Source organism: Puma concolor, chromosome C1 (assembly GCF_028749965.1).
Source record: "Puma concolor isolate L17-30 chromosome C1, mPumCon1.1.hap2, whole genome shotgun sequence".
Classification (NCBI taxonomy): domain Eukaryota; kingdom Metazoa; phylum Chordata; class Mammalia; order Carnivora; family Felidae; genus Puma; species Puma concolor.
Window position 1 is genome coordinate 7,357,595 of NC_141674.1, and position 14,390 is coordinate 7,371,984.

The following is a 14,390-nucleotide window of genomic DNA, read 5'->3' on the forward strand; positions in this document are numbered from 1 at the left end:
TTTAAAGCACTAGCAGCTATGAAAGATATGATATGGACAGTATATTAGATAATGGTATTGTATGGATGTTAAATTTCCTAAATTTGGTCATTGGACTGTGACTGTGTAAGAGAATGGCCTTATCTGCTTAAGTATTTAGGGATGAAAGGGCATGGTGTCTGCAGTTCATTCCAAAATGGTTCAGGAAGAAAAAGCGTTAAGTGTTTGAGGGATTGGCGAAATACTGATAAGGTGGATGATCGATACACGGTAGCTCATTATACTACTCTCTAAACTTGTGTATGTTGTAAATTTTTCAAAATAAAATATTAAAGAAAAAATTACTTCATTGCATGAACTTTGGGTGTGGTGAAAAATTGAAGCCATGAGTGTTAAATTTCAGCAGTGATGGGGTTCTGTGGTACTTTGCTTGGGAATTTTAGACTGGTTTGCCTTCCATGTGAATTTTTCCTGCCTAGCAATGCTAAGACCATTTCTTTCTGTTTAATAGAGTAAGAAGAAAAAGAAAACTGATTTTATTCCCTACAGGGATTCTGTACTTACTTGGCTCCTTCGGGAAAATTTAGGTACGTTGAACACTAGTGTGTGGTTATCTTTTTAAAGCTATTTACTGATTATCTTTTGTGGTTAATTGTCTTGTATATTTGTTTTGGAAAAGAATAATCTCTAGATACCCATGTTACTAACCTGACTCCTCCCTCCTTCTTTTCCTTTTTGCTCTTGAATTAAGCTGGTTGGATTTGCTCACCTTTAAATCAGAGTTTTCTCCCCTATCTTGTTGACCTTGGAACATGAACTGTGATGTCGTTGTCTTCCTAACCACACCTACTTCAAACTTTTGCTCCTTCTTCAGACCTCTTTGAAAACTCCATATTACCTTTTTGCTGATGTTTTTGGACCTTCAGGTCATTGCTCTTTATTCTCTGTTCTGTTAGCCTCCTTCCTTCCTGATGGAAAGAAGGAAATGATCAGTTGTGTCAAATGTTGGTGACGGATGGAAGAGGCTGAGAATAGTCTGTTGGACTGTCCACGTCACTGTGACTTTTCACTCACTAACAGCACTTTGGTGGAGTGGCTGAGGTCTTAGCTGGAGCGGGAGAGGGAAACTGGTCACAGTTGATTCAAACACCAAGATTAAGAGTATAACAGTGCCTGGCATAGGAACTTGAGACATTTGTCGACTCTTGGTTAAATCTTAGGATCTGAGATTGTGCTGTCTAAATTGACACATTTAATAAAGTTCTTCTTTCTAAAGTGAATATGATTTGAGATAACCATGATTCATCTTCTTAGGTGGTAATTCTCGGACTGCAATGGTTGCTGCTCTGAGCCCAGCAGATATCAACTATGATGAAACTTTGAGCACTTTGAGGTACTCCAATATGATCTCGGTAGCAAAATAGAACACTGTGCCACCATAAATCATTTTGTTATGCCATGGATTTTCTTATGATATATGGGTAATTTTTTGTGTAAGTAATGATCCAGCCCTCTCATAACAGGGAAGACATGTGTTGGGGGAGACTTCTACTGTAATAGAATTTACTTGTTAATGGCAAAGACAGGAACTTTTTCACAGGAAAGATACTAAAATTGCTCAAATGAGATGTTTGGATAACTTTTAGATAATAGTGAAAGTTTCTTACCATTTTCATCCCTGTAAAAAGAAGTGTCCCCTTCTTGTGGTGTTTGTCATTATAGAGATGCTCAAGTCTTAACAAGTAATGCAATTATGAGTATGTGTCATGTTAAAAAAAAATTACAGAATGTTCACTAATAGGACACGGGTGGCCCTTGAACAGCTCAGTGGTCATGGGTGCCTTCCCTCTGCACAGTCAAAAATCTGCATATAACTTGACTCCCCCAAAACTCAACTACTAATAGCCTACTCTTGACCAGAAGCCTTAACACAAATAGTTGATTAACTCATATTTTTATGTTACATGTATTTTATACTATATTCTTACAATAAAGTTAGTTGTAGGAAAGAAAATGTTATTAAGAAAATCATGAGAGAAAATACATTTACAGTACTGGACTGTATTTATCAGAAAAAATCAGATTATAAGTCGACCTGCACAGTTCTAACCCATGTTGTCCAAGCATCAGCTGTATATCTGTATGTGCAGTAGATTTTATTACTTTAATCTGGAGCTTTCTACTCTTCTTCCATTGAAGACACTTTTAATATAATGGAAAGAACACTATACAGTCTGACAGATTCGTTTTGAGTCCTCTTCTGGTATTTATTTCTTTTATGATTTTGGGTAAATCATTAAATTCATCTGAGCCTTTTTCTTCATCTTTATAAGATACTGTAAAACATCCTATGCATGTGTTATTATTAAGGCTTATAAAATGTGTAAACACTCAAGCTGTTTGATTTAGAGATAGAAATAATGATACGTTATTTATGAGAAGTAGAGTATCTGAGGAATGGCAAAAATGAATGTTCCTTTTTTTGATATAGATATGCAGATCGTGCAAAGCAAATTAAATGCAATGCTGTTATCAACGAGGACCCCAATGCCAAACTGGTTCGTGAATTGAAGGAGGAGGTGACGCGGCTGAAGGACCTTCTTCGTGCTCAGGGACTGGGAGATATTATCGATAGTAAGTGAATTAAGGTCAACGCAAACTCTAATCTTTCCCTCTTCAGGGTTCTTAGATTTAAACTTAGATTAAAAGAGCTTATGAAGTTAGATAGTAGGAAAAAAAGGTGGTTTTTTTTGTTTTTGCTTTTTCTTAAGTTTTAAAAAAATCCAATGAAAACGATCTCAGAATTTCTTTATGTAGTATGTACCAGGCTATCCAGTCATGAAAGTTTTTAAAGTTTTTATTGAAGTCCTTAAATTAGTTTTTAAAATGTAAATATGTCACTGCTTATATTTTTTTAAATATATACTTTTAAGTTTATTTATCTTAAGAGAGAGAGAGAAAGTGTGCACGTGCACAAGACGGGGAGGGGCAGAGAGAGGGAGAGAGAGAATCCCAAGCAGGTTCTACGCTGTCAGCACAGAGCCCAACGCAGGGCTCGATCTCATGAACTGTGAGATCATGACCTGAGCTGAAATCAAGAGTCGGATACTTAACTAAGACACCCAGGCGCCCCTCATTGCTTCTGTTTTTATTAGGTTTTCATTTTAGATCAGCAGTGAAGTTTATTTGGAATGAGCTTATTCTTACTGAGAAATTAATCACTTCATAAAAATGTTACTTGAAATTTTTGTTTTTGTATTATGTGTTTCTCTGGATTAATGTAGTAGCAATAATATATGTGTAACAAACACACTATTTCAGTCCCCTTTCAGATAAGATATACCTTTGAGTGGTATCTTTCCCTTCCTGCAAAATGACTGAGGAACACTCTCCACCTTGCTCCCTCTGAACACACAAAGGGGAAATTATCCATTTCCTATCAAGTTTAAGAATGAGACTTCCAGAGAATATTATTTCACAGTATTGTCTTAAAATAAGTCTTCTTGGGGGGCACCTGGGTGACTCCATCGGTTAAGTATCCGACTCGATTTAGGCTCAGGTCATGATCTCGTGGTTTGTGAGATCAGGCCCCACGTTGGGCTCCACGCTGACAGTGCGGAGCCTGCTTGGGATTCTTCTTCTCTCTGTGCCCCTCCCCACTCACACTCACTTGCTCTCCCAAAATAAATAAACTTAAGAAAAATATATATTTTTTTAACCTCAGTATTCTGCCTGACTAATGTCTAATCAGAAGTTGAGTTAACTGGATGATTTGGGTAGAATATTATATGGGTTTATTTGATAAAGCATGTTTTTAGTTTTTAAGTAAAAAATTAATATTCTATTGTTTGGAATTCTAGTAAGATGTTAAAAGCCTCTGAGTTTAGTTCTTCTTACTGATTAGCACCTGAGTTTGAGTGAATACAGTGTGCAAAATGATCATATATTCCGAGTGTTAATTTTTTCACCTTCCCAAATGCCAAATGCTGCTCTGTTCCCTCTCTGTGTCACTGCTGAACCTGAACTTTGACCCTTCTTGTATTTTCCCTCCTGCTTACCTTCAGTTGATCCATTGATCGATGATTACTCTGGAAGTGGAGGCAAATGTGTGTATTTCATGTATTGGTTATTTCCAGTACTCTGATTTGCTAATCTGCCTCTGCTGGATCAGCCTTAAAATGAGCTTTGCATGCCAGCAATCCTAACAGGGAAATCCCAGACAGAGCATATTATAGGTTCAGAAATGATCCTGGTTTAGCCCTTCTCCATTTGGCAAACACACTGCTGAATTTCAGTTTCTGGATTAAATAGTTAATAGGCTTGAGAATCTCTTCCTACTTCTACTCTTCAGTTTTTCCACTTCTGTGATTAAACTGAATCCAAAGTCATAGCGGATGATGGTGGTGACAACAGCAACTCACATATCCTGAGTGTTTATAAAATGCTGGGCCCCATTCTAGGGACCTTGAATGTATTATCTCATTTAATCCTGTCACTGATTCTGGAAAAATTCCGTTATGCCCACTTTTACCCATGAGGACACCGCTTACCTGGGGTGGTTAATTTGCTACTGAGATCTCATGGTTTCTGTGTGGTTGGATTGGATAGTGTAAGTCAGCTCCAGCTTTTAATCATTACTATGCCTTTTTGGCCTCTTGAGCTCCTTCAGGGTCTGATTAATAGAAAGATACTTTTAAATTAGCTATATAACTCTGAAACGTAGTGTACATATAATTAAAAACAACCGCTTGTGGTTGGCCAAACGATCCATGACTGAGTAGCTCTGTGAATGTTGGGTTAGCACTCACCTGTGCTTATGCTAAGTTAGTTTCCTCCATATCTTGGGCCTCAGCTTACATGGTGATTAGGAAAACTTTTTTGTTTTCCTTTTCTGGAATTACAAATTAAATTTAAAATGTGTGCTTGAAATGAGGATATTTTATGAAGGATCATAAATACCTAGACACCTCGTTGTCCTCTCCATGTATATCATTAAGTTGGTGAGGACGTGGTTTCTTACCCTTTCCATGAGGGGATCTTTATCTTAGAAGAAATGAAGAATCTTGACTTCTTGGTTAGGTTCAGATTTTAATTGATTTGCTTGTTCATTTAATGAGGCATGTAATAGGGCTTGACCAGGAGGACACACACAGGAGAAAGCAAACGCAGCCCTGGCTGCTGTGATGAGGCTAGGCCTTGCGGACACAGTAAGACTCCAATACCCAGTGGCTCTTGGACCAGAACAGCTCTGTCTGAGATTTCCGAAGCTGACCGATACTGATGTGAGAAAGACGCCATCTTGCTCCTGCTTTTGTGCCCCAGGTGGTGCTGCTATCAGCTTGTTGCGTCACTCTTTTCTGAGCAGTGTGGCATCTCCCAAAAAGCTATGCATGACGAAGTTTTAATTTTGTATCCCTGCAGGAAAGCAGCCCTGACTACTTACGAATTTCCATTTCGGTCTACTACTCTTAATGTCTTTTAGGGCTTGCATGTGTCCATTGGACCTTCTAAACTCCATCCATCCTATTCTTTCTGACCTTGCCGCCGTCACCTGATGGCTGATTTTTTGCTCCAGTTCCCATCCCCCTTTTAAAACGTGCTTGTTTTCCTATGTTCTCTATTTGCAGATGGTGGTTTTCAAACTGTCTTGAAGCAACCACTGGTTTTAAGGGGTTTCAAGAACTGGCTTTGATTAAATAGAGATGAGTAGACCCAGAGAGAGCAAATAATACTGCTTTCTGACTCTTTGACTCATATCATTTAAGGAAAACTTAACTTAGTTTTGATACAAGTTTTAAGTAATGCCGACTTTCTCAAATTTAAATATGAGCTAATTTTAAAATAGAAATCCCTCAGTACCCATGGGTTTTCTCTGGTGTCTGCGACAAGGATGACAAATGAATGAAAGTACGTAGAGCAAATTAATTTTGTTGTTTGTGGCTCTTTTTATCAAAACTAAATTTAAAAACAAAACTTAGAGTTCTGTTAAAGACTTTTTAGTAAGTGAAAGTATGTCCCTGAAACTTGCATTTCATACTGGCAACTCGGCCTACCAGTGACTCGTGGTAGTCCTGTTAGGCAAAGTAAGAGCTGTACATTGCAATAGTTAGCAAATAATCAGCCTTGATTTGCTTGATCTAATAGATGAATGAAAAGCATACCAACTTCATCAATTTGCTGATTGTTCTTCCCTGTTGAGGCAATTGGCCCTGAGTTCTTAATCAGAACTTACACAAAATTCTTGTGATTTCTGCAATTACCTCTCCTTTTTAAAAGCATATTTTAAAGGTCCTTTTTAGCATGTTGAAATGCTGCTATACGAAGGATACTACTGAGTGCTCAGATTTTTGTTTTAACTGTAGCATCTTCTTGGGAATTTTTGCTGAATGCCATAAAATACTGGGCCAGGTTAATATTATTGGTAAATATGTGATCATCTTTTTTTCCTTTACCATGATAAATTACTGAGATTTAAGAGTAGTGTAAATTTAAAACATTGTAGATTCAGAGCCGTAGAAGGAATAGAAGGAATGTAGCATGTTTTATTTACAGAGGGTGCCTGAACATTATCCTTTGAGGCTCTGGTTACCCTCTACCAAATACAATGTTAACCCACACTGGAGTTTCTTAGTTTCTAAATTCAGAAGTGGTTCTTCACCTCTACGATACCAGTATTAAAGACAGACATGTTTTAGAACTGCCATCTAGAACAATTATAACTTGTCTTTGTATCATAACGTGTCTGTCTTGGCGCTTTAATGCTCTCCTTTCTTACGCTGGTGTTCCTTCCTGTCTTTTTTCTCCCTCTGCTCCTTTCCCCCCTCTCCACTTTTTCTGCCTTCCCTTCTTTCTGTCTCCCAGATCTGAAAGATTTTCAGAACAATAAGCATAGGTACTTGCTAGCCTCTGAGAATCAACGCCCTGGCAATTTTTCCACAGCGTCCATGGGGTCTCTTACTTCATCTCCATCTTCCTGCTCACTCAGTAGTCAGGTGGGCTTAACATCTGTGACCAGTATTCAGGAGAGGATCATGTCTACACCTGGAGGAGAGGAAGCCATTGAACGCCTAAAGGTAAGTAATACCTCAGACTGAATGAAAGGTGTTCTGTATAGTTCCATAAGGCAGAGTTAGGACTTAAAAACCACTGAGATTTTTGTTGAGGATATGGAAGAACTTTCTAACCCCTAGAGGTGTCCTGAAAATGGAATTTGCTGCTTCATGATATCATCAGTTGCTTTTCACCAGAATGCTTGAGTCTGACATGGCCAGACAGAGATGAGAGAGATGCATGGGGAGATCAGAGGTTGGCCATGCAAGTAACTGATAAGTAGATATGTCCTTTAATTCTGAGGTAGTTTATAAGCCATAGGGAAATTGTTTAGTTAGAAATTTAGTGGGAAACTAATTTGTTAGAAGCACTTGGTTTCATTTGAAGATTGAATTCTGTGTAGAGCCGTGTGTATGTTAGTAAAGTACGCAGTCAAAAGTTTGGACATGTGAGTAGCTGTACCAGGTTTATTCAGAACATGTGAAATGATAACTTCTGGAAGTTCATAGGAAGTCTTGGGCCCTATTCACACGGCTGTGGAAGGGCTGCCCGCCTCCTGGGCCGGTGCTCGTGGGGTCATGGGCCTCAGTGCCATGCTGTGCACCTGCATTGTGTGCTCACAGGTCCACCTGCAATGGCGCCCAGCTTTGCTTCCCCAGGCTGTGGTTGGCTCTGTTGGGTACTTTCTTGTCTTTCTCCATGAGTATAAAAGTGAGCAGTAGTGGTGCCTGCTGACTCCTGGCTCCCAGGTCCTTCCTGCCCCTCAGTGACTGCAGTGAGAACAGACTGTGCCATCTATCAGGTCACTGTGACAGCATCACAAATGCTTTTTCTTTCCCTGCCCATTACCTCCAGGGTGATCGTTTGATCCACCACGCCTTTGGGACTTTGTATTCCCAAGTATGGGGGGGGGGGGGCGGGGATGGAGGTGTCGGGGGAGGAACAAGGAGGGCAGAGAAAGTTTTTCAGGGAGCTGGGAAGTTGCAGTTATGTTTGCAGCCAACAGGCTCTTTGCACTCAGTATTCTCCACAACTGCTGCTTCAAGGACTGTTGGGGACAGTGACACACTTTGATAAATTAATGATGGGAAAGGTTTGCTTAGCCTTTTCACCGCTAAAAGGGGAGGAAGCTTGATAAGTTGAAGATGGCAGATGTTTTCATTTTCATTTTCAGGTGAGGCCGAAAAAGATCTTATTATTTTTTTTTAATGTTTATTTGTTTATTGAGAGAGGGAGAGAGGGCGGGGAAAGAGAGAATCCCAAGTAGGCTTCATGCCCTCAGCACAGAGCCCAACATAGGGCTTGATCTCACAAACGAGGAAATCATGACTTGAGCCAAAATCAAGAGTCAGATGCTTAATTGACTGAGCCACCCAGGCGTCCCCAGAAAAAGATTTTATATGAAGAACAGGCTACTGTTTCTTAGTCTGCCTTTTCCCTTGGCATTTTACTCACTTCCAAGCTTAGGTGCTTCGGAAACCAGAGTGTTGATCTTGTCTCTTTCTTCAGAGCATGTTAGCAGAAAGTGGATGAAGTCCTGAAATACCTAGCAAAGGGAAAAGGGTGAGAGATCTTTTCATCAGTTGCTGTAACTTGAAGGGTAATTTCTGCTATTTTAAAATTGCCTTTGAAATTTTAATAGAGACATCAGCGGAGTCCGTGCAAGAACGCTTCCTGTGTGTGTTTTTTTCATGAATAGACGTCAGTGACAGAGTTGCTGTGTGGGGTTCTTTCTGTTCAGGCCAGGGGTAGGGGGGTGGTGCAGGGGTTCCATGGGAGGGAGGTGAGATCTCTCACTATTTAATATGAAATGTTCTTTGTCTTTGGGGATTTTGAATCTCACTGTATGCCTGTTAAAGCCTTGGTGTACAAATGAGATTATACTTTCTGTTAACTTGCATCTTGGCTTAAAAGAAAAAAATTGTCCTAACTGCCAGGTGGGACCAACTGAAAAATATCATTGGATGTTAGGAGTCAAGGCATTAACCAGACTCTTTAGGAATTAGGTCACTCCATGTCTTCCAAATAGTTTCTTGGGACTAACACTGCCATTATTCAGGGAACCCTCCCCCCAATCTTTCTACTTCCCACCAAAACCAAAGCAAAACTGTTATTACTTTCATCAGAAAAGAAATTATTCCGTTTTAATTTTCCTTTAAGCCAAAATAAGTGCGATCTTCCATTTTCCCTAGCTTTAGAAAATTGCTTCTTAATGGTTTTGCGTTGGATCTTGAGTGTTTAATGCAGCCCTGCAGTCTATTGGGGCCTCAGCGCCTTAGCTCTGCTCCTGTTTTGTGAATGGTGAGAATTCCGTCCCAGCAGACCTGCATTTTAATGACTCAGGCGGAGAACATCTTGCGTGCACAGTGCAAAGCAGTGGTTATACAATAGAGATGCTTGAGAAGTTCTCATTTTGGGACCATTTCGTTATTGAATGTTTAGGAACTGTGTTCCTTAGACATGATACTGCAGAACAAAAATACTGTAATGGAAAACAGTAATAAAGGAGAGGAGGTTGATTCATTTTCCTAACACTTTCTTTTCCTTTGCTTCTCTGTATTTTTGACTTGAAAAATGTGATCAGTTGGTAGAAGACTTTTGCACAATGTGTTGCTACTGTTTCTTTTTTTTTTTAATAGCTTCTTTCCGTATGGAAGAGACCCGTGTTAACCCCATCAATAAAGATCTTGATCCCTCCACAAACGTCTCTGGCAAAAGAGAGTGAAATGTAATTGCTCTCAGTTTTTAATCACAACTCAAACTGAGTTGGAATGAACATACCCCTGATTTGGATTCTTATTCAGTAAGGTTTTAAATATGTAACCATAGCTACCATGTGGTGGCTCTGGTGTTTATTAGTCTGGCGTCAAAGTCAGTACTAGGAGTGCCATTGCCGAGGCTTGGATTATAAATATCCACAAATACCCATTACAGAAGCATGCAAGGGCAGATGCTGGGGTAGGCGGCCCGAGGGCCCCACACTTGGAACTTACTTTATGGAGCATATGCTGTGTTCAGTACAGTAAAACCTTGGCTATCCGATGGCTTCAAGGAATGTTCCATGTAGTAAGCATTTAACCTTTTAAATATCACAATTTAACTGTTGTTTTTTTTTCATGGAAATATTTCTGACTTGTTCTGTGGATTTTTCTGCCACTTGAACCGAATCATGACAAAGAAATTAAATCATGTTTAGCTGTGTGAACACAATTACTAACCAGCGTTATACAGATAGTTAGACCTACAGAATGTGAGGCCAAAGTTGAATGGCGTCTGAGCCCAATGTTCCTTGGAGCTTAAAAAAAAAAGGTTGCTGATGTCATCGCTCTTTGGAATTTTTTGTGTTTGGGTACTACGTGCACGAAGGAAGGACCCTTAAAGATTGTCTCGACTCCTTATTTCTGAAGCATGAATCCCAGTTTCAGCATAATCTGGAGTTGGGCTCCTAGGGTTATGGGCAGCACTGGGCACCGGTGTGCCAGTCCTGCCTACAGAGCAGGTTGACAACTCAGAGACCGCAGTTGTCTCCTGTTGGCAGCTCAGTTTTATTTATGCTCAGTTTGCTATTCACGCTTCAAGAAAGAATGTCCTTCACTCTTTCTTAACTGATGGCGAGCTGTTTTGTCGAATATTTTCTTGAAATCCCATTGATTCTGCCTTAATTGAAGGAAGAATGTCAAGAGTCAGGAAACTCAGCCCTAGGGTTTAGTGGCTCAGGAAGTAGTGTGGCCTCAGGTTAGTCCGTAGGTTCTCTGGCCCCCAGTCTCTTTCTTTCTAGAATGGTTCTGGAATAAATGGCTTTTTCTAGCACTGAAGTTTTGCTCAATATCAATTTCTCTGAGCTTTCTTCAGATTTTTAAAAAATAGCTTCTGAGACAACATAAAAATTGCAACTTGAAGCTGTAATGAAAAATAAAACTAGTATCATCCTCAGCTAACTCATTAAATCTTCTCTTTATAAAGAGATTGTGTCCTGATTTACCCTCCAGGTGGAAAGTAGAATTAGAGAGTTCGCATTAGAATTGGCAGCAAAAGACAAGAGGGTCCCTCCACAGCGATTTTGCTAGATGGGCTGAGTTTACAGTTGCCCCCAAATGGAATTGCTTTCATATAGCCAGATAAACCTCTTATCAGACACAGTCTGCTCCTGAAAATAACCAACCTGGGGAAAAAAAAAAAAAAATTTAAATAGCTCCTGGGTCAGTTTGTATTCTGTATCCAACATCAGTGGCTTGTGGGCCACACTCTGCATAATGGGCACCAGTCTAGATGCTCCGGTTTGGGCAACCTCTTGTGCTTATCCTTTGTTTTCAGAGTTACCATTTCGAGACTGTCAAGGTTTCTCCCCAGCCGTCTTTAATCAGCCTTGCTGTCACAGAGGATATGGTGCCCACTTGTCTTGTATTTGCCCTTTCACAGTATATGTAAAAGCACTTAATGCTACTCTGCTAGAACTGTTGTTTGAAGAACTTCTGTGGTGCTTGCTTGCCACTTGGTTCCTGGTACGCTTCCTGTCCTGGCCATCTCACTCCTTGCCAAAATTGTCAGGGTGTTTTGGTTGCTGGCCCTCTGGCACGGCATATGGGCTCCTCCCTGAACTTGGGAGTGGCAGGTGCACTGCATGTGAAGTCAGTCCTGGGAGGCGTGTGCAGAGATGCCGTTCAGGTAGCCGTGGGGTCTGTTCACAGGCCTAATGTGGCCAGCTTGAGTGGTGTTGTCTCTTTGGCTCCACCCTCCCCGCTCCCGCTGCAGACTTGCTCTCACATCCCCCAGGTTGTGAGTGACCCTTCCCAAACGAGTACCTTGTCAGTGGCCCCCTTTGTGTGGACCGTACAGGTGCCCATGTGGTTTCTGACTTTTCTAACTTGGTTACCGGTTTTGCTCTTTGTCCCTCTTCACTAGCTGTTGCCGTCCTTCACCGTCATCATCGTTGCCATGCTGTCCCGTTTGTTTCTCCTGACGCTTGTACCCCTCTGCTTTTGCCCCCCCCCCCCCCCCCCCGCCTGGAGTTTTTGCTCGTGGCTTTTTTTTTTTTTTCAACGTTTTATTTATTTTTGGGACAGAGAGAGACAGAGTATGAACGGGGGAGGGGCAGAGAGAGAGGGAGACACAGAATCGGGAAACAGGCTCCAGGCTCTGAGCCATCAGCCCAGAGCCCGATGCGGGGCTCGAACTCACGGACCGCGATATCGTGACCTGGCTGAAGTCGGACGCTTAACCGACTGCGCCACCCAGGCGCCCCAACTCGTGGCTTTTTTTACGTGCTCTCGTGTGTCATTCCGGAAAACGAAATTGCAGGTGTCTTAGGGTTGATCGTATTACATGTTCACTGTTTCTTTCTGTGTAGAGAATTATGTTTTCAGATCCCAGCGGCTTCTTACAATAGCCTGTTAAGTGAATCAGACAGTGAAATATTTTGCAAACTGTGCAGGGTTTTCGTCCCTAGTCATAACCACTGCTGTCCTCAGAGCTGTCATCCCATCATCGCTAGTCTCCTCGTCCTCACCCTTTGACTTGCGGATTTTGTCTCCGTGACTAGATTTCTCCTGCTTTCTGCATGTGCTCGTCTCCCTTTCAGGTTTTCCTCCTCCCCCCTCCATTTTCCACCGAGTTGGTTCCCACTTGTCCTTCATTCATCAGTGTGAGCGTCCTTCTCGTGCTCACCCATTCCGCTGCCACCTGTGAATGCTTCGCTTCTAGCACTTGGCCAACCGCTCCGTGGTCTTCTCCTGCCCTACCCGCGCACAGTCCGCAAGCACGCCGCCCTGGCCACACTGCTGTTCCTGGAAAATGCCAGCCGTTTTTCCCTCTTCCCTCACGTGTTTGTGTGGTGGCCCCTGCTCCTTGTCTCTGCTCACGCAGAACCTCGGCAGTGAGCCCTGTCCTGACAGCCCCGCCCCAAACTGCTCCCGCACTTACCCCCTTCCCTTTCTTGCTTTTTTTCCAAGGTGCTTACTGCTCTCTGACATACCGTATATTTGAATTATTGATTAAAATCGATTACTTCAGGCTCTTTACCAGAATGGGAGTCTTAACGAAGACAGAGATTTTGTTCCTGGCCACATCTCTGGTTGCCTGAAACAGGGCTTGGCATGTAAGGAGGTGATGTAGAATTACTGAGTGAATGAGTCACCGGTTATTTCTCTCTCCCTAGTATATGGTAAATTCCTTGAGATCAAGAAATCTTATATTTCTGGCATTGATAAACACTGAGTGGGAGACGAGGAAACTGTCACTTCAGTGGTTACGTACCTTCAGATGAGATTAATACTAAACCTTTGTATGGCAGGTATTGGGTTGTGTTCAGGAGGGTATTGTGTTACAGGGGAGTTAAAATATCATTCATTTACCCTTCGGGTTCTTGGCTGGGGCTTCTACAACAAAAGATTAACAAGAGAAAAGCACACGAATTGATTTCATGTAAGTTTTATGTGACATGGGAGCCTTCATAAGAAAATAAAAGACCCAAAGAGGTGTTAAACCTGAGCATTTTTGTGCTAGGTTTGATGACGAGGGAAGAGTCATGGGAAATTGTGATAGGATGGGGCGGGGGAGAGGGGGCGGGTGGGTACCTATTAAGGCCTATTTGTTCAGATTCCTCCTGGTGTTCCTCCATCTTTGGGGGTGAGGATGTGCCTTTTCTCCAGTTGGGGGTGGGGATCTTAAAGCTTGCTTGAGGAGATCAGAGTCCTTCCTGCAGATACCATTTCTCCGATTGCTTCAGCTGAAAATAGTCAGTATGCCAAGATGCCATATTGTAGGCAAATGTGTTCTGAGCCCCATCAGTGTTATGGTGAAATTACAGTATGGAACAAAAGCAATGAATACCTTTGGTGGCTTTATTCTTTTGTAGAAGTGGCTGTTGGGAATAATGTCTTGCATTTTTGGATGTTCATGTTACTCTTCTGTAAACACACACATACACACTCACTATTAGGGCATTTTTATTAGGACTTAGGAGGATTATATATCTAGGGTTGATTTAATGCTAGATCTAGTCTTCATGATTTTTATTGTACGTAATATTAAGAAAGGAAAAAAATCTCACTGTACTAGATTCTGCCTCATACCCACAAAGGGCATCTTGCTGTCCTTCCTAGACCTAGCCTGTCACATAAGTGTCTTCACTTGAACTGTGGACTTCCTCCCTTAGGAATCGGAGAAGATCATTGCTGAGCTGAATGAAACCTGGGAAGAGAAGCTGCGTAAAACAGAGGCCATCAGAATGGAGAGGTCAGGATATTATTAAGCTCGGGGAGTGTCTGCACATTCTCAGGGGAACTGGGATTCCTTTTATAGAAGGAGAAGATGAGCTGGAAGTAAAAGCGAAGCCCCCCCCCCCCCCTCCTCTCCCCCATCCC

General features: G+C 41.6%; 1 protein-coding gene across 29 annotated transcripts in view; it reads left to right on the forward strand.

The window, feature by feature from the left end:
- KIF1B (kinesin family member 1B) overlaps positions 1-14,390 on the forward strand; it is a 146,413-nt gene that overhangs the window by 57,856 nt on the left and 74,167 nt on the right. For 15 of the 29 annotated variants that reach the window (XM_086715627.1, XM_086715631.1, XM_086715632.1 and 12 more), the window contains 6 exons: positions 491-566; positions 1,294-1,372; positions 2,471-2,613; positions 4,044-4,085; positions 6,841-7,052; positions 14,183-14,262. In XM_086715627.1, the coding sequence (XP_086571753.1) occupies positions 491-566; positions 1,294-1,372; positions 2,471-2,613; positions 4,044-4,085; positions 6,841-7,052; positions 14,183-14,262 (632 nt within the window). The remainder of the gene's footprint in view (positions 1-490; positions 567-1,293; positions 1,373-2,470; positions 2,614-4,043; positions 4,086-6,840; positions 7,053-14,182; positions 14,263-14,390) is intronic. The other 14 variants (XM_086715654.1, XM_086715636.1, XM_086715641.1 and 11 more) reach the window with 3 other exon arrangements.